Source organism: Neocloeon triangulifer, unplaced genomic scaffold, assembly GCF_031216515.1.
Source record: "Neocloeon triangulifer isolate White Clay Creek 2 clone unplaced genomic scaffold, ASM3121651v1 ptg000017l, whole genome shotgun sequence".
In the NCBI taxonomy this organism is placed as follows: Eukaryota; Metazoa; Arthropoda; class Insecta; order Ephemeroptera; family Baetidae; genus Neocloeon; species Neocloeon triangulifer.
This window is the reverse complement of record NW_026775559.1, coordinates 965,543-986,919: the sequence shown is the minus strand read 5'-3', so window position 1 is coordinate 986,919 and position 21,377 is coordinate 965,543. Positions and strand designations below refer to the sequence as shown.

The following is a 21,377-nucleotide window of genomic DNA, read 5'->3' as shown; positions in this document are numbered from 1 at the left end:
CGACTTTCATTCATACACTTTATTAAAATTACAGATTTTAAAAACATACAGTGAATTTCACACTTCTTGCACACTAATATAAGAGTATTGTTAGTAAATAATTTAGATTTACACCTGCACATAACCCCATGTCAATCATTAAATACAAACCATTAGATTCTCGCACACGACTGTCACGCCACAAGCATGCGGACACTTTTTTCCTCTGTTGTGTTTGCTTCCATGTGCTCGTTTAAATCAACAAATACATTTGAATATATACTATATTTATATAATCCAGGGTCAAACATTGATGCGTCAAACTTAATCAAAATGAAAAATTCAGGCAACCCCCACCCGTTGAAACAACTTTGATAATGAAGGAATCGCAATAGTAAACAAACAAGTATGAATATAATTTTTTCCCTCCCCAACTCCTTTCCTTCTATGAAATACCAATAATCAGCTTCAAAGGTGTTTTGCGTCTTCTTTAAATATTTAATTCATCGTTTTTTGTTTAAAGACTAAATTTTGTTTAACTATGCGCCTCGTTGATCAGGTCGCTCAGTAAAAATTCGATGCTGGATTCGATAGCATTTTAAACAGCGCTTTCGCAGGCGAAATCAAAAACATTTTGTGAAAGAGAGAGACTGAGTTTAACTTAGAGATGGAAAACTCGGTGGCGTGATATCTTGCGGGAAACTCGTGTGAGTGTGTCAGGTGTATTTCTTTCTTGTCTCTCTGAGAAAAACGAACTGCACGAGAACCGACCGAACGGAAACTGGAGACGCCACGGTAGCGAAAAGGGGGTGGTCTGCGGGGGTGAGCGCTCGACTCACTCAAACAACACTCGAAAAACCATAAACCTTTCAGAGGGATACATATATTTTGCTTTCGCCAGGGAGAAAACAGCGGACAGAGAGTTCTTTTGTTTTTTAGAAAAGGCATTTTAAAGGCTTTCACCACACCCCGTACACTTCTCTGCAGGCAGTTCATAATTATTATATAATTTATTTATGTATTCAACTAAACTGGATCCAGACTGAACCAACTGTTTAAAGCTAAAGCAAAAATCACAGTCCAAAAGTAATAAAGACTCAAGCAAGATTGGGAACTAGACGACATCGTATTAATTAGATAATTATCTTTTCATTTTATCTGATAACAAACGACTCTACATCAAGGAAAGAAATCGTAATTACTCCAAGTGCAGCATAAAAATAACAGTGAGATTTGTCATCAACTTCCGTATAATATACAACATTATTTGCTCTCTTAGGTTCTTATGCGTGTGTGTGTGTGTTTAGTGTAAGTGTGAGAATGCTTGATAGTGTATGTATGTGTGTGTGTGTTAATTATTATGAATACGCTCATGCCCTAAAATGCACTGCAACTTCCACAAAGTCATACGAATGAAAAACAACGCAAGAAATCAATCCATAATAAATAATAGAGTTACTTTCTCTAACCGTATGCAAAGACAAACGTAAAAAAAATCCTCAAGCTCCCCGCAACCAACGCTCAATGCTTCAGATATATTCGTAGTTTTAACTTACAATTGATAGATATATTCACCTTGCACAAACTTGTCAATGCATAAAACAAATGTAAAAAAGTCAGCCCACCCGTCCAAGAATACTTCCCGAATCATGCCTTTTCCTGAGAGCGTGCGGGCGTTTTGAAAGCCTTTATCGACCCCACTTGCTGGTTCTTTGAAGTCTACACGTCGTACTTGAGATAACTCCCTCCCTTGTCCCGCTGCGGCCACGAAGCTCCGCCTGGACCCTGGTTGCTTGTGTTGGGCCCACCGGGGTTTTCGGCGCCGCCACCACCCTGATTCATCCAGCCGAGGAAGCTGGAGCCGCCCGCCCCCTGGTTAGGGGTCCCGGCGTTTCCACTTTGTCCAGGGGGGACGTTGGTCGGTTGCACCGCCTGATTGCCCCCCTGGGCACTGGCACCCCCGGCAAATTGCTGCGGGTTGCCAAACCCTTGCGTCGGACCGTTGTCCTGGCCGCCCTGGGCGCTCTGGAGGTTGCCGATGATGCCCCAGCCGGCGGCTGCCTGGTTGAGCGCAGCGGCCACAATGGCAGGGTTCATGGGCAGGGTGCCCAGGTTCAGGGCACCCATTCCCATAGGGTTGTTCATACCTTGTGTGGCTCCAGGCGGACCTTGACCTCCGCCAGTGGCCCCGATGCCTCCAGTTATACCCAAAGCCTAAAAGATAATACAAAAATTAATTGATGAAATTAAGAGAATTTTTTTTAATAAATTCATTATTATTTTGATCTCAACTTGGGGAACGGAACCAGTTTGAATATTTTAAATAATTTAAATTAACTTAAGTAATATCAATTTAAATATAAAATTAGAGTGTCTTGAGTTTGCTAAATGCTGAATTTTCTCTTTAATAGTAATAATAATTCAACTAACCTGCAAGTTTGGCATGTCTAGATTGGCTCTGCTTCCAGGCAGCGCTTGTCCCCAACCGCCTCCAGCAGTGCCGCCGACGCCGATGGTGGCCACGGAGCCTCCGTATGGTCCCTGTCCGTACGGCCCACCAGGTCCGGGGAGCGCTTTGTGTTCGGTGCCTCTGCCGCCCCCACCGCCACCGCCTCCACCCATGTTGCCTCCGTAGGGGCCGCCTATCCGGTCAACAGGCGCCCGGCCGCTGGCGCCAACCCTGGAGGGATCAGTTTTGGGGGCGGCATTGCTCACGTGGACAGAGACCCCTTTAATAATGTGGTCCTCGCCGCACAGGCTCTGGGCCACCTCAGGGTCAAGGAAGGTGACGAAGGCGAACGCCCTAAAGGGCTTGGGGATGAAGACGTCTGTGACTTCGCCAAATTTGGAGAAGTACTCGCGCAGGTCGTCACCCTGCATGTCTTCAGTGCAGCGCCCGACAAAAACCTTGCACGGCACTTGCTGAACTTGGCCCTCCTAGAAAGCAAATAGTAAAATAAAAAATAATTTTCCAAAAGTTAAAAGCTTATATAATGTATTGAACTTTCAGAAGTTTCATATACAAAATTTCTGGATCAATTTGCAACATGAATAGGAGATTTTATTATGTTTCTGTTTGTCTTTCCAATTTACCTTTGAATTTGGGATTTTGACATCACACCAGCGTCCATCAATCATGTGTCGTTGAGCTAGCACTCTCATTTGTGATTCGTAACTGCCAAAACGGATGAAACCAAAACCTTTTGACTGGCCCGTTTTTGAGTCCTTTTTTACCTGTGGCACCAACATAAGAATATTATAAACAGTTTTTGCAAATTAATATGTCCCGTACCTGAGCCATAAGGACCTCGCCGTAGGCTTCAAAATACTCTCTCAACTGCTGCTCTGTCGTTTTCCACGGCAGACCCAAAACTATCAAGTCTGAGCATTTTTGCTTTGATTCCATGCGTTTCGTCTTGGCTGTGGAATTTTCCAAGTGGTCATCTGACTTTCTTTTGTTCTCTGCTGCAATTTAAAAGGTAAAATTAACAAATTAAAATCCATCCTGTCTACCAAATCAAGAGTGGGTGTGGTTGACGTAGGTTTACGAGAAGTACAAAACGGTATGAATGGTAATAATTCAAGACTTTATAGTGTGCCGAAGGCCCAGACTGTCATTTAAAAGGGCCAGCGTAGTTGTTCAACTGTGTTTACATGAATTGTTTACATTTGAATGGCCGTGAAAACTGGATAAAATGCCCGTAACAATATCGCCCATAAGAGTGGGAGGGTCGCAAACAAACAAGGATTTGAGGGACATTCCGGACAAATTTTGACCTGCCACTTATCAAAGGTTGGCGGCAGGCATTGGGGATGATAAGAAACAGGTGATTTTCCGTGCTCAAGGTCTCGTTTTTCCGAATTGGCGCCGTGTTTTCGTAGAGGCGCAATAACAATATGGGCCTAGTGGGGCGTGGCAGAGGTTGGTGTCGACTGCCGAAAACACGGCCATTGTCGGCCAAAACGAACCTTTGGGGAAGACGCAGAAATATATCGAGTTGCCCCAGCCGTTCTCGGGTGCGTGTAGCCTGCCGTCGACAAGGCGAATGCCTCGCATGGCACGGGAATCTGGATTGCGATACTTGAGACCGCAAGTGCCAGGGTAGGCAGCGGCCAGAGTGGACAGCAGCAGAGTGCCATCGTCCTCGGTGGGCAGCTCAATCGGCTCCTCGCCGTCTTCCTCGGCCACTTGTAAATACGAAGTCATTTCTTCCGAGCTCAACCGAACCACACGCACTCAAAATTCTTTCCTCATTCAGCGTCCATTTACTCCAAGCCAAACATTCCCATCTGAACCAAGTTCACGTTTCGCGTCCCATATGAGTTTGGAATGGGCACGCCGTCATCGGACCATCGCCCGTTCCGAATCGGTACAAATTCTTTCAATGATTTTTACATTCCTCCAATTTACGCTTAAATTCTCCAAATAACGGCATTTTTTAATTTGTAAAAAATATTTTTGAAGTGATTTCTAGCTTTTAAAAGCAGGCTACGACCATATTTAGGTAATTTTTTGTTGAATCATCGGAGAGTGGGTTGTTCGATAATGGGCTTGAGAACAAAGTTCCGTTCTCAGTTCCGCCATTCATGTAGTCGTCGACTGCTTTGGAATGGCGGAATGTTGAAATCGGACCAGTTTTGGGCCAATCGCAGCGTGGGAAGCGCCAAGGAGGATGAAGACGAGACATTTTCTGGCCAGTTTGTTTTCGTTGAGATAATCCTGCAACACAGGGCCAATCCATCTTGGATGTTTCTTTCGGCATTGGTGCCGATTTTCCAGGCGCTTGGTTGAATCCTCCTCCTCAATGTCGACGTTAACATCTTGAGAGGTGACCGGACGAGCTGAAAGCGGCGCAGGTACACCCCCTTTGCCGAATTCGGCTTGTTTACCCATCCCTTTTTCTCATGCTCTGCGGCCGATTGGCCCGAATTCGGCCTTTTTCATAGCCCGGGGCCGAATACTTCGGCGCATTTTTTTCTTCAGAACGAAATTTATTAATTTGTTCAGCGATTCCAGTTATTTTTGGATGCTGGAAGCCAGGGGAAATGCTAGCAGACGGGCAGACCCGCACAGTCCCGTTAGCTTTTTTTACCTCGGCAGGCACGAGAGACGTGAAGCGAGATTTTGATCGCGCTCGCCGAAACATTACATTTTCCAAAAGCGTCGTCAGGAGCTTCCTTATTCCTCAAAAAACACTGTTATAATTCTGAAATTTTAAAATTTTCATAAAGATTGTTGACGTTCTTATGATATCTATTTTGGGACGTTCTGTTTAGATGCTGCATTAAATTAATGGATAATTTGCAAATTTTGACGTTTGCAGAATTTTATAAATTTCCACTTCAGTAAAAAAAATTAAAATGTCTTCTATTCATAAGGATAAACAATGAAAACACTAATAGATTGCACTATTTTATCATTCGAAGGCATAATTATCTTGCAAGATAACCTCTCTTGTTGTTTCTCTTTGAAATTGCGCGTTTCGCACACTTTTTACACACCAATTGTCAATCATGCAGTCCAATTCGAGAAGATTATTTGAACCGTCTCCTCTGAACTTTGTTTAAAAGAAAAGAAAAGCAACAAAAATTAAATGTATGCTTTCAAAAACATTATAGTTCATTTTTTTTTTATTATTATTCTTTGCGTCAGTTACGTTTTCAACACGAAAGTTAAAAATTTTCTATTTTTGAACCCGCGTAAGGGCCAATTACACATCGATCGGTTCTTATCTCCGGAAAAAAAACTCAATGCAAGCCTTGCACAAACAAATTCGGTAATCTCAGCTATCTGCCCCGAAAGGTCACGCCTGGCTTCCTGTATATTTCTTTTTTTTTTCTCACCCGGCGGCCTCTTTCTTTACAATTTGTTCTCCGCAGGTTGAAGGTTGAGAAACCTGCCGCCGCATGTGACCAATGCCTTCGAAACTGGAAGCAAACCAGTCCCCGTCACCATCTTCCTCGGTCCAGCCAGTTTTGTCGAGAAACCACGCTAGCATGAGGCACCCGGACAGGACGCAGCACGCGGGTCAGAACCCGCCAGGTGCCCCCGCCTACTCGTACCCCACGTCGCAACCCTACCTTGCCTCTGGCATCCCTCCGCAGTCGTCCTACAGGAGCAGTCAGCTGCTCAACCGCGGCGGAAACGCGACCATTCAGGCCACATCGTTGACCCAAGTGAGTCAATGCAAATTTATAAATTGACATTATTGAATATATATTTTTTTTAATTTCATTTTTATTTATTGTTCTTCTTCAAATAGAGCTGAAAATATTGAAATAACCTCTTGTTGATAACAGATAAGATAAGAATTTTAATTTTATCAGCAAACTCAAAAGGGAAATGATTTTCATAAAATTATATGTTACTGAACTATTTATTACTTGTTCTTTCTTTTTTAATTTTTCACAGTAATATTTTTTGTTCATCTGTTAATTGAAATAAGTTTAGTATCTCACAAAAACTAATTCCCCTTTTTTATGACAATTTTAATTTTGTGTCAAAACTTTGACATCCCGTAATGAGTGAAAACAATGATATTGATTTACTTTCTCTCGTTTCCTTGTGCAGAGTGATCACCCTAGCATAAACCATGGGCAAGGACCCTTCCCCCTGCGGCATCGAGTTTCATTACTCCATTCAGCTGAAAACATGCTCCCAAGGCCTAGATTACACAAGTAAGTTGATTGAAAGAGAAATAATTTGGTCATCATTTGTCAAATTTCTGCCAGCAGCATTGACGAACCTCAGCCCATGGACTCGCAAGACAACGACGTTGGGCCCATGTATAAAAAGATCCGTCTGGGAAACGCCGAGGCCAACAAACCTCAGCAGATGAAAGCTGAAACTCAGCCGTTAAAGCTTGACATCTCTGTGAGTTGACACCTGTTCATATTACTAGAGACTTTCATTTTTTTAAATATGATTTTTTTGTAACCTTCCTATACAAAAAAGATAATTTCCGTGCTCAAGCCTGAACGTTGCAGTAGGCTGGGAAACCCAGAGGCTTGTGGCTTTTTATAATTGTTTGGTAATGCAGCTTGCCATGAGAAATCTGGCACCCAGCTGAGCGCCTTTTGTGCCCACACTAGAGGGAGCGGTTGATTTGCCTGTGTGTGGTTGCAATTTTGACAAAGAGGAACAGTTGCAATTAGCTAAATAACTCAATAAGGGTTTGATAGAATAAACTTGGTTATTTCTAAAATTTTACAAAGAAAATAAATTTTCCTATTTTTCATTCATTATTTAATTTTATTGCTCAAAGCTTACAAAAAATATTTGTATTGATTGATACAGCTTGATAGAAATTATTTGTCGTAAATGAACTATATATTAAATATAATTTCCAGGAGCCTGCGTACAACCCTCAAGTTGAGGCAATCTCCCCCACACTGCCAGTGGAAAATGTGCAAGAAGATATTACGTTTAGGGCAACAAAGGATAGCTTGCTTCAGCAGATCGCTCAAGTAGATAGGGAAATAGCAAAAGCAGAATCGCAAATCACCAAGTTGAAGAAAAAACAGGTTTGTGTAATTATTTTGCGCCATTATTCGTTTTTGTCAAGCTCTTTTCTGTGCACTTACAGAAAGAACTCGAAGAGGCAGCTAGTGGGAGTTCAGCAATTCACGAGGAGTTGGAAATTCCTGTGAAGCACCAAAGTCTTGCTCAGAAAATCTATGCAGAGAATAGGGTTAGTTTTTTTTGTGCAATTATATAATTTCCTAGATATTAATTGAGAATTTGTAGAAAAAAGCAACAATATCTCATGACATGTTGGATAAGTTGGGCCCCAAAGTTGATCTGGTAAAATTGCATTAAAAAAATTAATTTATCACTTGCTAAATTTTTTAATTGCAGCCGTTATATAACCAGCCGTCTGATATGACCATCATCCATGAGAACAAAAAGAGGTTTGTTAGAAGGAAATACTTGGTGGCTCAAATTTAAATGAGATTTTGTTTTCACAGGCATCAAATATTCAGGAAGAGCTTAATAGAGCACTTAAGACAAGAGTACAATGATAGGCGGACGAGGGAAAACTACCTGGGCCAGCATTACGCTTGCCAGCAAGCAGGTTGGGCGAAAAAGGTCGAGCGGATAGAAAATTCTGCCAAGAAGAGAGCAAAAGACGCCAAGAGTAGAGAGACTTTTGAAAAGGTGAGCAAGCTTCAAACGCTTCTTTACAATACGCTTTATGAAATTTTATCTGAAAGGTTTTCCCTGAGCTGAGAAAACAACGAGAAGACAAAGAGCGATTTAACCGAGTCGGTTCTCGGATAAAAAGCGACGCTGACATGGAGGAGATAATGGATGGCCTTCAGGAGCAAGAGGTAAATAACACAAATTTGGAATTTGGCGACAAATAATGTGGTTTGTACAGCTCGAGGATAAGAAAATGCGGTCGTATGCTGTGGTTCCCCCTATCCTTCTTGACAGCAAGCAGCGAAAACACGTGTTCATCAACACGAACGGTCTCATCGAAGACTATGAGGGAGAGTACAAGGAGAGAACGCATTTAAATATTTGGACGCAAGAGGAGCGTGAGATTTTCAGAGAAAAATATTTCACTGTTCACAAAGAGGTATGCCATGTTTGTACATTTTAACTTGAAAGCTATTCATTTTTTTTTTTATCACAGCTTTCCAAAAACTTCTCTAACATTGCGCAAGCATTGGAGAGGAAGAGCACTTGTGAATGCGTACAGTATTATTATTTGACCAAGAAGAGTGAGAACTACAAACAGATGTGCAAACGGCCGAGGGCAAGACCGAGGAATAAAACCAATGCGGCCAACAAGCCTGTTGCCTCTGCGGGTGAGTTTGAATTGAAAGCTTGTTTTAACTCATTTCTTCATCTAAATATTGTGAGCAGGAAGTGGACAGTGTATGCCTCTGAATATTGATATTTCCTCTGGAGTGACGACCAGACAGTCGGTCGCATCAGCCATGAGAGAGCAGCTGAAGCCCGAAATGATGCAGAACAATAACTCAAATCAAAATAGAAACAACTCGACGCCTGTGAACACAGTCGAGGAGCAGTCAACCAACAATGTGCAACAGCAACAGACTCCCATCAAGGAAGAAAAGAACTGGTTAATATTTTATTGGATTTATTTCCAACAAATTTTTCATTACAATTTCAATCATAGCAGTGAACCTTCAACGGTCAGATCCCCTAAAGCGACACTCAAAGGCAGCGGCCCCAAGAAAGTGGAAACTGACAGTAGTGATGACGATGCTGCAGAGGGTGAGTACAACCTCTTGATTAAATTATTATTATTTTTCTTCTCTAATTATATAAAAAAAATGGTCCAGGAGGGATATTATCAATATAGGAAAAATTCTTAAGATCAATGGAAAAATATATTGCTTCCCTCTTGATTCATAAAATATAGATTTTTATAAACAAATTTTAAACTCTTTATTTTGATCAAGAAATTAATAATTGATGTATCTGAAAATGATTTATAATTTTTGTAGTTCCAATGTTGTTTTTTCAACTTTTATTAGAACTTTTATAAAGATTTAATTAATCTTTTGCAAATGAATCAATATGTTTTGCGAATTTCAGTTGAAAAGACAAGTTTATTGCGAAGTAATGGGAAATGTACAATATTCGATATCAATGCTAAAATTGATTTAGTTTGATTTAAACGTCTTCTTTGGTGCCTCCACTGGCGCTTCGGCCAGCTTGGCAATGTTTTCGGTGACCTCGCCGTGGCAAATTTTGCGGTGCTTGTGCACAAAGTAGTAGCTGGGGAACTTGCAGCCGCAGCTCTTGCACGGGTAGTACTGGACGTTCATGTCGAGTAACTTGTTGCGAGGCGCGTCTTCCTTCAGGTTGGTCGTCAGCTTGAGCACGTCGTAGGTGACGGGGTTGATGTGGCGCCGCGTGTGCTTCTGGTAGCAGTACTGGCTCTTGAATGTGTGGTTGCAGTACACGCACTTGTACACCGCGTCGCCGCCCTCCTTGCCGCTGCCGTGCCTCTTCCTCCCCTGGAAAAGAATTTCCGCGGTCAGAAAGAACAAACAATTTTTAAAGGTCTCCAATTCTGGCTGTTTTTCGGGAGTTAAACTAACCATGCTTTCTGTTGAATTCTCATCAGCGTGTTCCATAGTATTTGTCTAAAAATCAAGAAGGTTTCAATCGAGGCAGGGTAGTGGCTCTAGAAGGTTTGAAGATTCTGGATAACTTAAAGTTAAGAGACGTTCTCCAACTTAAAATAATTTGAAAGAAACCATTTTTAGTAAAAATTAAATTATCTTTGGGATTTTTGAAAATAATAATAATTTTTTTGAAGTAATTAAAAATTAATGTTAATTGAATCTTCATCTCTTATTTTTCAAAATTATTTCTTGACTGACCTCATCATCTTCGGTGGTGTCGCCCTCCGATTCTATCTTCTCTGGGCAGGCGACGTTCTCCGAGCCGTACTTGTCGTTGAGAACCCTGTGGAATCGGACAGGTCCGTCGCAGCAGGCCACGTCCAGGATGACCCTGCCGGCCTTGCTGTCGTCGTCCTTGATGGTCTCGACCGAGATTTGCAACGTCTTGGGCGACTTGCGTTGTTTTTCGGCGGCGGCGACCGCGGCCGGCTTGTTGACCGATTTGAACAGGGACTCGCTGGAGCGCAGGATGACGTTGCGTCCGAGGCGGATCGAGTCGTTCTTCTTCAGCATGCAGGGCAGCGGCTTGTGCGTGGCCACAGGCTTGAAGACAAATGTCAGAGCCGCGGTTCGTTTGCACGCCAACTCGTACTGCTCCATCTTGACTAGGAATTCGCGACACACTTCCAGCGCCTGCGGCATCTGCAGTATGTGTGCTGTGGAAAGGACGCTGCAAAAGAAAGTTTTGGCTATTATAAGTATTCTTAAATGGTTGACTAAGATTAGTTTTAATTAAATGTTGGCAGATTTTGTATGCTATATACTTAAAAAAATGTAGAATTAGAGTGGCAAATTAGTTTTTTTAATTATTCAAACAATAACAATGATCCCAACTAAACTAAATCTTCGAGCAAATTTAAAAATTTAAATTCTATCCCAAGTAAAGTAAAAATTCTAGTAGTAGATCTATATTAATTTCTACTAATTTTATAAAATAACTTAAAAGTTATCTTCTGAAAGCAAGGAATAACTCCAAGATATTTTTTTAATTTTGTAATTTCTCACTTCACATTTTGACCTGCGGCTTTCCTAAATTTTGAATAGTAATTTCACCGAAAAGGCTTGATTAACATTAAATTTAAAATAGAAAAGATGTGTTTTTTGAAAAGAAAAAAAATTCTTTTCGACATTTTCAATTTGAATCTACGTGAAACAACCTTCATATTATGTTATTTTTTTATTCAAAATTTTGACAACAATTTCATAACCCGTCATAAAATTTTCCTATTGTAAACAAAGTTAGTTTGATAATTTAATTTACTACAAGAAATATAAAATTATTTATATTCTCCTAAAATAAATTAAATTTAAATTAAATTTCCCGAAATTTCCAAAACAAACCTATTTTCAACCTTGCATAAATTTTTTAACTCGCCTCAATATCAAAAATGATTTTATTGTACAAATTATGAATTCGGTTCTTGCCTGTAAATGTTGTGCTGGTGCACATTGAGGTATCCGGAGTAGATGAAAGTGAGAAGCACGTCAAAACACTCAGCCGGAATGTTGGGCAGCATGAGGGTGTGCGTGTCCGGCAACATGTTGGCCAGCAGGTTCTTCAGGTAGCCGCTGTTGTTGGCGAGAAGGGCGCGGTGGGCGGCAAAGTGCCGCTCCTCAGGGCCAACGACCAACACCGTGTCGGCTGCGGGGAACACTTTTTGCACCCCACTCAGCCACTGCTGCACGCTGTAGTCCATCCTCAGGGCTGCAAATGAAATTTGCGGTTTGTTAGTTCCAGGAATGCAAAGATTTCAATAGGGGAAAGCTTTGATTTTAAATCGCAAAAAGAGTGAAAGTATTTTGACTTTGAATCAGATAATTTTGAAGAGGTTTAAACTTATTTCAATTCTTTTTCTCGAGCTTAATACTTGATTTTTGAAGAAATGTGTTGCAAAATTCTACGAATATAAACATAATAAATAATAAAAACAAAAACCCTTCCAGCAGAAGAAGTGCCAAGCGTGTTGCACACTCACTGTTCTTAAAATGATATCTTATTTTCAAGAACCATCAAGAATATAATCCAAAGTTTTTTTGCTCAAATGGTGCGTATAGAATTTCTATGCTTCTGTCTTTTTTTAATAATTTTGAATAGGAATTTAAAATTTCACCCGAGGAAACGCTAATTATCGGTTGTTAATTGATCGCAAATAGTTTATCACCAGAGTCTCGATTTGATCGACAGAACACACACGCGATGTTTGACTTTTGACAACTTCGCACCACACACGAGCAAACTCTTCACACGCAAGTTTCAAGACGTGTTTGCAAAATTTTGTGGTTGAGAAAGCGACTTTCCGAGACGGAAAAGTGGCGCGAGAGCAACATGGAGGATTACCTTTTGCGGACGAGGCTGATCTGCAAGTGATTAGCAAATTGGCGTAATTCGCAACTCGCGTCGGGAAAAAGGAAAAGGTGGGAAGGCGCGGCTTGAGCCGAGGGTCGGCGCCGCGATTGGCGGGCCGAGGTGTGGCCGACTCGCGCACACGCGGCGCCAGCAGCAGATAGGTCCGGGGGTGGCACGGGGGTGGATCCGCCGCCTCGCAGCAATTCCCTCGCGAATTCTTTCTCTTTGAAGCAAAAATTTCGTGTGGAATAACTGATCAAATATTTTTAATGAAAAACAAGCAAAATTCGAGGCAGCCACGCATAATATACGCGCGCCTTTGTAATCAAATCCGAAGCAGTCGAGCGTGCCTTTCTTCCTCGCCGGCCCCTTTCCAAATGCGCACTGCTTTTAATTTTTCTTGGGCAATTAAATAAATTGATTCATGCAAATGTGCGAGAAAATAGTTTAGATTCCAATATACCTACCGACTGGTACCAAAAATTCATTTCTTGAAAGCAGATTATGTTTTTTGGATAGAGTTTCAAATAAAAAATCAAACTTTTGCATAAAATTTTTTTGCAAGATTTATTTATTCTTCCAGTTAATATTCATAAATATTTTAAGAAACGTGATAGAAATAATTGTGAATTGAAACCAAAAAGAAGGTGAAATATTTCTGCCCAGAAATTTCCTCCCTACTACTTGTAATAACATCCTGTGGCAGAAATTTCAGAGATTTTTGTAGAATTGCGACATTCAATCTCTGCTTGAACCTCTCTCGAGACCCCCGCGTTTTAGCATCTTGTTTGCTGGAGGTTATTCCCAGTTTTGCTATTTCTTTTCAACTCTTATACTCTTTGACTTAAATTGTTAAACAATAATCATTAATGGTAGATCAAACAACTTTTCTTATCATATGGGAGCCAGAAATATAAGAATTCAGATTCTGCCCTTATTAATTTATTAATTAAAAGTTTCTTTTTCATCATTAAACCATTGTTGTGGTTTAAAATTCAATGGATTTCAGTCAAGAATTTGTCCATAATTAAATTTACAAAGCGAAATCGTCATTGTAAAGATAATTCATTTTTTATAATTTTAATTTTAAAATTGTTTCATATAAATAGTCAGGGGCTTTGCGTAAAAATGATATTTTCCATAAATTACATATTTAATTGCATATATCACAAGTTTAAAGTTCTTTTGATAATTTGGTGCGCTGGTGAAAAAGCTTTTGTTAAAAACATGCAACGATCCAGTCAATTGGGCTGAAAGCGTTGCGAGCTAATTGTAAAAACGTGGAAACACACGCGGACGAGTGTTATATTTTTGATGAGGCTCGTGGAGAGCAGAGGCGCGAATTGTCAAAAATCATTTGTCATCGTCACAGTGCACGGAGCGCGCGATTGCTAATGCTATTTGCTCGCGTTGAATAATTAAGCGAAATTCCTCGGCCTGTAAAAAAGCTCCGGACGCAGATATGCGTTGGGCCGTCAGCTGCTTATTCAATATAATTGGCCGTCCGTCCATCCGTCCGTGTTTGAGCTGCACCATCGGCTGCTGCGTGAATAATGAATTAAAAATCGCGCTGTGTATTAGCATCACAAACGCGCGGCGCCACCGCTCCCCCTCTTGGAGTAATTGTATGAAAAAACAAACAATCCACGCGGCCGCCCTTGGGAGCTCGAATTTGTGGAGGGATGCTTTTGTGCGCCTCTGACCAAATAATAAATACCGTGAAACGCAGTTAATCTAAATAAGAGCTGCTCCTCTCGCAAAATTGAGAGAGAGCGCGTTTCTCTTTATTCACTTTTCCGCCTGGCATGAGAAGAGAGGAAAAGGAAAAGTGCTGAAAAGGCAAATTTCATCCGAGTGTTTTGTTACCAAATCGTCCGGCAACCGCTTTGACTTCTTATCTTCCGCTATTCCACAAACCAAATTTTTTATTTAAAAAAAAGGATTAGAGATTATATGATATAAAAAGTTTGTTTTATAAAAAATTTAATTATTGTTCGTTATTTTTCCGAATTATTTTAAATTGAAATAAAAAATATTTACTAGAAATTATCACAACTGGCAAAAATTCCAAAATCGTTAAGACCCCATCCGCGGCAGAGGTGAGAAAATAATTTAATTTTTTATTTTATTTCATTATTTTTTAAATTATAAGCATCTGAGCATAAAGAATTGCTTAAAATTTCTTCTAATCAATTTTTTTTTTTTAAATATCTAAGGAAAGGTGTTTTCAATATCATTGAGTTTCATTTAGTTTATGACGACAAAAAATGAGATAAGTTGGTTAAAAATGGTGTATAAAAAATAATAATTTAATAATTTGCTAAAAATAGTAGAAAACAATGTTGATCCACAATACTGGGACAGAGTTATTCCTCTGTTTATTACCATTAATTAACTAAAATTCGGCGTGCTTGCCAAAATTATGTGGCAAAAAATTAATACGTCTGCCCTTTTTTTGCGCATCTCTGCCGCCGACTCACCACCACTTTTTTCCTCCTTCAATTTGAGTTAATTAAGCGGCGCGGACCCTCGGTTGATTTTTCAAGTCTGCTCAGCGTGCGCGCAGCCAGAGCAGATCAAACTTGCGGGCCGAAAGAATGGAGGTCCCTCGGGAGCGCGCGCGGCGAAATGAAGTGCTTTATGATGTGATGACGCAGCTCGCCGCCGACCGGCTCTTCAACTCTCCTCGCCTATATTTCCTTTTCTCCAGATGCAGTCTCGGCCGGGTTTGGAAAAAAGCGAAAAAAATCAGGCTTTTCGGTTTCGCATCTCGCGGGTGTATCGATTTTCAAGTGCGCTCTCTCGCTCGCTCGCCTCCACTCGCTCAACGGGCTATTTAATCTGCAGGGCTCATTGAAAATTCATGAATTATGCTGTTGTTTGAGCAGAATCATTTGTAATTCTGTAACATCATCACTGCAGGGAGGTCGTGCGCGCCGGGGAGAAGAAAATGTAATTGAAACACCGCCCTCGCCGCCTCCGCGTGTCAAATTAGCTCTTATCAATTAATCAGCCTGTTTGCCGGTGCGCTCAAATTATTAACCGACCATAATTTCGCCATTATTTGCTTTTCATCGATGATTTGCTGCGAATTTAGTGCGAATTTGGCATTGTTTCCAATTTTGGATGCGATATTTGGGATCATTTGGAATACTTAGTGGCTGGGGCTAATTTGAAATGTTCTGAAGTAAAAGTTATTCCTTCTTCTAGCAATTTAAATTGAATGAAAATTTATTAAATAATTATAATGTTCTTATATTAACAGTGAAAATTATATTTGGAGGCAAGTTTGAAAGTTGAATTGAAAAAAAATTAAATTACCTTTTCCTCAAAAATTGACATAAATTTCCTTACAAGTCGTTCATTTTAATTAAGCGAATCTACCATTCACGTCACGCAGAGTTGCAATAAAAAACATGGCAGTTTCGCTCTGCCTGCGATGAAATATGTCGGCGGATTAATTAATTAATTAACTGATATAAATTCAGCAGATTTGGAGCACGCGGCTCGGAAGAGCCCTGGCCCCAGTGCAAACACGCGCCGTTTCAGTTTGATCAAGCTTGTTAAACTGAGTGCCGGTTGAGGCTGCACGGTTGGATTGATTGAGAGGGGGTTGATCCTGTTTCCATGCAGAATCTGCCAGCACACTCACCTACATCATAAATGCGCATGTTTAATTGACTCGAACAAAGCCAACTCAATTATTCCGGTCACCCTTACGTCCGCTCTTGCTTTCACCTAAACGCCGAGAATGTTTTGATTATTTTTTCTATAGTAAAATTTTCATCTGACAGAAAAAAATATTAAAATTTTTTTAATTATTTGTTGCAGAGGGGCCAGCCATGAAAGGTCCGCATCACTGTTTTTTATGCAAAAGCTTGGTGGAGAACAGTCGGCCGCTGATTAAGGCCAAAGCGGCGCAGTACGGTTTGCAGGAGGACCAGGTGGTGCCTGGCGCGCGGATCTGCTCCAACTGCAGGTGCAAAGCCGTCCGAACCCTCACTGTCCAGTACGCCAAAATCCTCAGCTTCATAAACACTCGGATTGATAATTCAATTTCTTCCAGGTGCCCCATCCCAAATTGTGCAGCTGTGAAAAGCAGAGTGAAGAGGCTGAGACCGTTGCCCTCGAAACTCAACAACGTTCCCCCTGAGTTGCGAGACTCAATTTTCAATGAGTTTCGTAAGTTTCAGATTCTAATTTTGTTTTATTTTTGTTGGAAAAAAATAATTAAAAAAAAAATGAAAATTTTGCAGAAATTCCTGCAGGCGTGACTGGCAGTTGTCCCGGGTGCCACAGTCGCATCCTGAGGCGGCTGAATTTAAAGAGCAGCAACACAGACGGCGACGACTGGACGGACAAGGAGGTGGAAGTTTTCTGCAACGCCATCCAGGAGCACGGCTCGCAGTGGAACAAGGTGGCAACCGTGCTGTCCACGTCGGACGGCTGCTCCGCCAAGACCCACTACCAGTGCAAGGCCTTTTTCCAAAAGAACCAGAAAAAGCTGGGGCTCAACGCGCTCATGAATGAGTATAGGAAGGTTGGTTGACTGGAAATTTTATTTAAAATTTGATCAAAATGCTAAAATTATTTCCTTAGAATAATAACCCTGAGCATAAACCTACCGTCACTGACGAGGAGGAATCAGGGTCAAGTACGTCCTCCTGTGAAGAAGAAACTGGAAACGTTCCTGGGGCTGCCAGTGACACTGACAGTGCCGCCTCTCCACCAACAGCCGAGATGAACGTCTCCCTTAATCAACCAAAGCAGTTTGTTGGTAAGTGTTTTTTTTTTATCTGTTTGTTTTTTTTTTCTAGATATTTCATTTTTAATTTTATTCCAGAACTGCCGCGAGTTCTAGGAGGTAAGATAGAAAGCTCTGTGATTTCCCCTCGGATCAGCCAGGAAGGCTCTGCTAACGTGACCCACAGAGACGAGTACGACAGCTCGGCAACGGTGAGTGTTTGAATTAGATGGACCATTGCTGCCTGCACTCATTGCATTCTGATTAATCAACACACGTCAGCTGCTCGAAAAACGTCTCTGCTTAACTAACCAACAGCCAGTAGCGCTTTTTTATCTCACGCTCGCTTTTGTTTTCCTCTTTACCATTTGCATCACATCACGAAGAGGCTCTTCTCCATTCATACTTTGGGAATTGATGAAATCGAATACTATTAATAATTACACCTCGAAAAGCCTTAGTGATCACAAACAAAAAGTCAAGCTTGGTTTTCTGGACTTATTTTTTGTAACACGCTTGGCTGTTGTAGGAGACTGCTGACGAAGGCCAAGGAGCGGTCGAGTCCGAGCACAATTTTGCTGGCAAACTGCCAAACAAAAGTGTCTTAAATCAAACTTCTAGTGTGTCAGTTGATGTGAGTTGACTTAGTTTTTCTCCCTCCAGGGTTTCGGCTCTAATAAATTCACATCTCTCCTAACTCGATCAAATGCCTCTCGATAAAACCAGCAAATTACGTTGGCAGCTGATTGAACCACTTTTATTTTCCTTTTATTTTATTGCAATGTAATAAATAATTACAAAAATGCAAAATCGACAACCGAACCCTGTGAAATGCTGCTACAAATTTGAAACTGGACGAGTAGCATTATTTTGTATCATCGGACTCAAAGCCAAGTTACCTTTTTTGCAGATGAAAGACCTGATGCTGAACGTGATTGAGCGCTCGCTGAACAAGCCGATGGGTCAGTCGTCCATCTCAACCAGCGTGTCTCAGCAAACGCCCACCATTTCATCGATCCTGCACTCGGACAAGCCTCTCGTCTTTCCCTCCAGAGAGTACCGAGGCAGTCCATCGGCGCCGCCCATGTCCTCAGGCTCTTCATCTGAACTGCCCAAGGAGGGCCTTGTGGTGATGCAGGTGCAGCAGGCGTTGAAGGAGACCTCTTCGGAAGGCGTGACCCTCGATCTTAGCACCAGGAAAAGAGGCCCCAGCCCCCTGACCAAACATCCGCAGCAACTGCTCCCACCGAAAGTGGCCCCTCCCGTCCCTCCAAGACCATACGCCATGGTTGACCCCATGGTCTACCGCGAAGGACCGCCAGGACAACCAATGTACCAAGCGCAGGTACTAAAAAGCCCTTCCATATTAAATTTCATTATTGATATGTTCTTATTTACAAGGTTTAACAATTTTTCTTTATTTTAGCCCTATCCTTCAGCTAAAGGCTCCATAACTCAAGGCACACCCATGCCAGGAAGCCACCTGTCATCTCAGCATCTTCCAACTTCTGGAGCAAGGTTAGAACTTTTTAAATAATCTATAATTTACGCTAAATTTACAAAAAGAAACTTTATTCAAAATCTAATTAAAAAAATTATTTTTAGATATGAATTGCCTACCAGGGGCCAGCTTAAAGAAAGTGGCGGATCAATAACTCAAGGGACGTCTCTTTTGTTAGAAACAAAGAAAGGTATGTTTTTTATTCAATAAGACTTAAGAAATTAAATTCCTTCTTTTTTAATCAACAGACCAGAGCGATATTATCCTGAGCGACTTCATCACCTCGCAGCAGATGCACGGCCGAGCTCCTGAGCCGCCGATGCACCACTACTACCCCATGTACACGCCCGGCGGTGCCCAGTTGGTGCCGAACCAGCAGCGGCAGGGTGTGATTCAGCGTGGCGCGGCCAAGCCGCTGCCTCAAAGGCCACCTCCTCGTTCCTCTCCGCCCATCAAGAAGTCTGTCTACCCTCCAGGCCACGAGGCTCTCAATAGCCTGGTGGACATAGCGTCGCAGCAACCCCGGCTGCCTGAGCCCAAGGACAAAATGCACCCTGGCGGGCCGCCCAGCATGATGAACGAGGGGCTCGGCAAAGGCTTGGCCGACAGCCACCTGGCCGAGCAGAGGAAACCACCCATGCAGATGTACCCTGATTTCGGAGCAGCTGAAAGGTAATATAATTTTTTTTTTAAGAATACCATTACTCCTGGGAGTAAATAAGTTTTTGTTGAAAGCAAAATAAATTTAAAAACATTTTTTCCTACAAAAATTTATTCAAATAATTTTTTTAATTTTTTATTTTAGGAAAGACTATTATGGACGTCGTCCTGATGACGATTCACCAAGGCCGAGTCAGCAAAGCCTGAGGCAACTGCCGACCGATCCAGACAGGCAAAAGCAGAGTCCAGCCCCTTATATGTCACGGGCGCCCCCTGTGCCCAAAGGACCAGTGTCTGGAGAGCAGCAGCTGACGGCCGCGAGTTTGATCCACGCCATCATCACTCACCAGATCAACCAGTCTTCGGACGTTGAAATGTCCAACTCGCACACCCGACCTGGCGACAAACTTTTCCAAGTATGGAAAAATCCTTGAATTGGAAGTTTTGAAGTTAATATTTATTTATTTTTTTTTTTTTTTTGCAGAGTTTCCAGCGAGACTTACCTCCAAAATGCCACCCCAATGACAACACAGAGGCGGAATCGAGTCGCCTCAGCAAACCGTCTGACGACTCGACAGACTCAAAGTCATCCGACGGACAGAAAACGTTAGGAGAACACATTGATCGGATCATTGCGAAGGACTTGCAAACCAAGCGATCCGACGAACCCAGGCCTGGAAAGCGTTGTGAAGAACCACTGGAGGTATAAATTTGTTCTAATTTCAAGCAATAAATTTTGAAATATAATACAATAAAATATATTTTCAATTTTTTGGATTTTAATTTTCTAAACAGGATTATACAAATTAAAATTGAAATCATGTTTATTTTTTGACAAATTTGCTTATTTATATCTATTCTTAAATTGTGTATATTTTTAATGCATTTCACATAGTTTTAATTCTAACTTAATGTTCCTCCCCACTAGTTCTACATTTGATCATCTTTTTTTCTCAAATTTTAGGTTGATACGATGAAGAACCGCAATTCATCTTACGAGCAAATTTCACCGCCTCCGCCGCCCCCCAGACCCGACGTGGTGTCCAACTTTGAAGAGAAGTCGCACCTGTCGCCGCTGGATTATGTGAAAAACCGAATCGTCCAAGTGATGCGCATTTCCGAGGAGGAGGAGGACGCCTCGGAGGCCAAGGCCAAGGAGGCGGCCGCCTCCGCACCGCAGGAGCAGCAGCGGCCGGACGAGGAGCGGCCGCCCACCGACACAGCCTACCCGACGTACCCGCCCCCGCTGGAGGCAGCAGCTGCCCCGCAAGCGCCCCCAAAGCCGCCGGAGAGTCAGTACGAGCCTCTCTCCGAGCCCGAGGACTAAAGTTGAGGTGGCGGGACGCAATTTGTATTTTCTCTCTCTATCTCTCAAAACACTCTTCTCTCTATCGATAGGTTTATTATCAATCAAGTGCGAATGTGTCGAAGGAATAATTAAAATTGTGGACTTTTGTAATAATTGCGTTGTTAGACTTCTTGTTGATCGATGGAAAAATGTAGTCGTTGGTGCGTGTCTGCGTGAAACGAGTGCGTGTATCGGAACGGTGTGCTGCTGCTTTTTCTCATGCTTATTGGTAAATTTATGGCGCGAATATTTGTTGGATGGATGAGCGGAAAATAAAATTAAGAAGCAAAAGGGAACGTTTGGTTTTTATTTAATGAAAAATCAAATCGAAATAATAATAAATTTTTTTATTTACAAGCAAAATTTGATAATATTGTTTTAATAAAAAGTGACAAAGACAATTTTTGCATTTTATTTTTCTCGTTTTACGTAATAAATGAATAATTTATTTCTCCGCCGTGATATTGGGCTCGGTGGGATGTCACGGATTTGCATTTAATTTACAACAGGGATTCGCCATTTGGGAACAATGCAAGGTGTGGTGCGAGCGTGATGTAAGCGCCTGAGAAAATTCTTGCCAAACTTCCCACCAAAGAAAACGAACGTGAAATTCGACCAAATTGCGGCAACT

General features: G+C 41.7%; 3 protein-coding genes across 6 annotated transcripts in view; 1 reads left to right on the top strand and 2 right to left on the bottom strand.

The window, feature by feature from the left end:
• Window positions 1-4: 4 nt before the first annotated feature.
• Window positions 5-4,322, bottom strand: LOC132203514 (TAR DNA-binding protein 43-like). The gene is made up of 5 exons (XM_059631333.1): window positions 3,949-4,322; window positions 3,272-3,444; window positions 3,073-3,213; window positions 2,410-2,916; window positions 5-2,193 (listed from the first exon to the last, which is right to left on the bottom strand). Exons 1-5 carry the CDS (start codon window positions 4,184-4,186, stop codon window positions 1,699-1,701), a joined length of 1,554 nt encoding a protein of 517 aa, XP_059487316.1. The 5' UTR covers window positions 4,187-4,322; the 3' UTR covers window positions 5-1,698.
• Window positions 4,323-4,617: 295 nt separating this feature from the next.
• On the top strand, window positions 4,618-21,147 carry LOC132203510 (nuclear receptor corepressor 2). 4 transcript variants are annotated; one of them, XM_059631329.1, is made up of 27 exons: window positions 4,618-4,836; window positions 5,860-6,156; window positions 6,551-6,657; window positions 6,712-6,853; window positions 7,330-7,503; window positions 7,566-7,670; window positions 7,727-7,783; window positions 7,838-7,890; window positions 7,948-8,137; window positions 8,194-8,310; window positions 8,361-8,561; window positions 8,619-8,793; window positions 8,852-9,071; window positions 9,132-9,226; window positions 16,325-16,502; window positions 16,560-16,675; window positions 16,750-17,033; window positions 17,093-17,270; window positions 17,337-17,449; window positions 17,767-17,871; window positions 18,148-18,582; window positions 18,664-18,755; window positions 18,843-18,928; window positions 18,987-19,410; window positions 19,544-19,814; window positions 19,883-20,101; window positions 20,363-21,147. In XM_059631329.1, exons 2-27 carry the CDS (start codon window positions 5,896-5,898, stop codon window positions 20,723-20,725), a joined length of 4,761 nt encoding a protein of 1,586 aa, XP_059487312.1. In that variant the 5' UTR covers window positions 4,618-4,836; window positions 5,860-5,895; the 3' UTR covers window positions 20,726-21,147. The 4 variants fall into 4 exon arrangements, with proteins under 4 accessions (XP_059487312.1, XP_059487309.1, XP_059487313.1 ...); XM_059631326.1 differs by having other exon boundaries at window positions 4,619-4,836; window positions 9,129-9,226; XM_059631328.1 differs by having other exon boundaries at window positions 4,620-4,836; window positions 6,715-6,853; window positions 9,129-9,226.
• Window positions 9,545-21,377, bottom strand: part of LOC132203516 (ribosomal RNA small subunit methyltransferase NEP1-like) — a 59,977-nt gene continuing 48,144 nt past the window's right edge. Inside the window, exons 3-6 of the mRNA XM_059631336.1 lie at window positions 11,572-11,851; window positions 10,345-10,816; window positions 10,060-10,104; window positions 9,545-9,975 (exon numbers count right to left, since the gene is read on the bottom strand). Coding sequence (XP_059487319.1) covers window positions 9,619-9,975; window positions 10,060-10,104; window positions 10,345-10,816; window positions 11,572-11,843 — 1,146 coding nt within the window. The 5' untranslated portion in view covers window positions 11,844-11,851 and the 3' untranslated portion in view covers window positions 9,545-9,618. The remainder of the gene's footprint in view (window positions 9,976-10,059; window positions 10,105-10,344; window positions 10,817-11,571; window positions 11,852-21,377) is intronic.

Bases quoted from the DNA above. Each gene is read 5' to 3' on its own strand.
- LOC132203514 (XM_059631333.1), bottom strand. From the start codon at position 4,186: ATGACTTCGTATTTACAAGTGGCCGAGGAAGACGGCGAGGAGCCGATT. The intron at 3,214-3,271 runs GTACGGGACATA...TTGGTGCCACAG, and splicing joins GCGAGGTCCTTATGGCTCAG to GTAAAAAAGGACTCAAAAAC. The intron at 2,194-2,409 runs GTTAGTTGAATT...ATTATCTTTTAG, and splicing joins TAGACATGCCAAACTTGCAG to GCTTTGGGTATAACTGGAGG.
- LOC132203510 (XM_059631326.1), top strand. From the start codon at position 5,896: ATGCCTTCGAAACTGGAAGCAAACCAGTCCCCGTCACCATCTTCCTCG. The intron at 8,794-8,851 runs GTGAGTTTGAAT...TATTGTGAGCAG, and splicing joins CAAGCCTGTTGCCTCTGCGG to GAAGTGGACAGTGTATGCCT. The intron at 9,072-9,128 runs GTTAATATTTTA...TTTCAATCATAG, and splicing joins ATCAAGGAAGAAAAGAACTG to CAGTGAACCTTCAACGGTCA.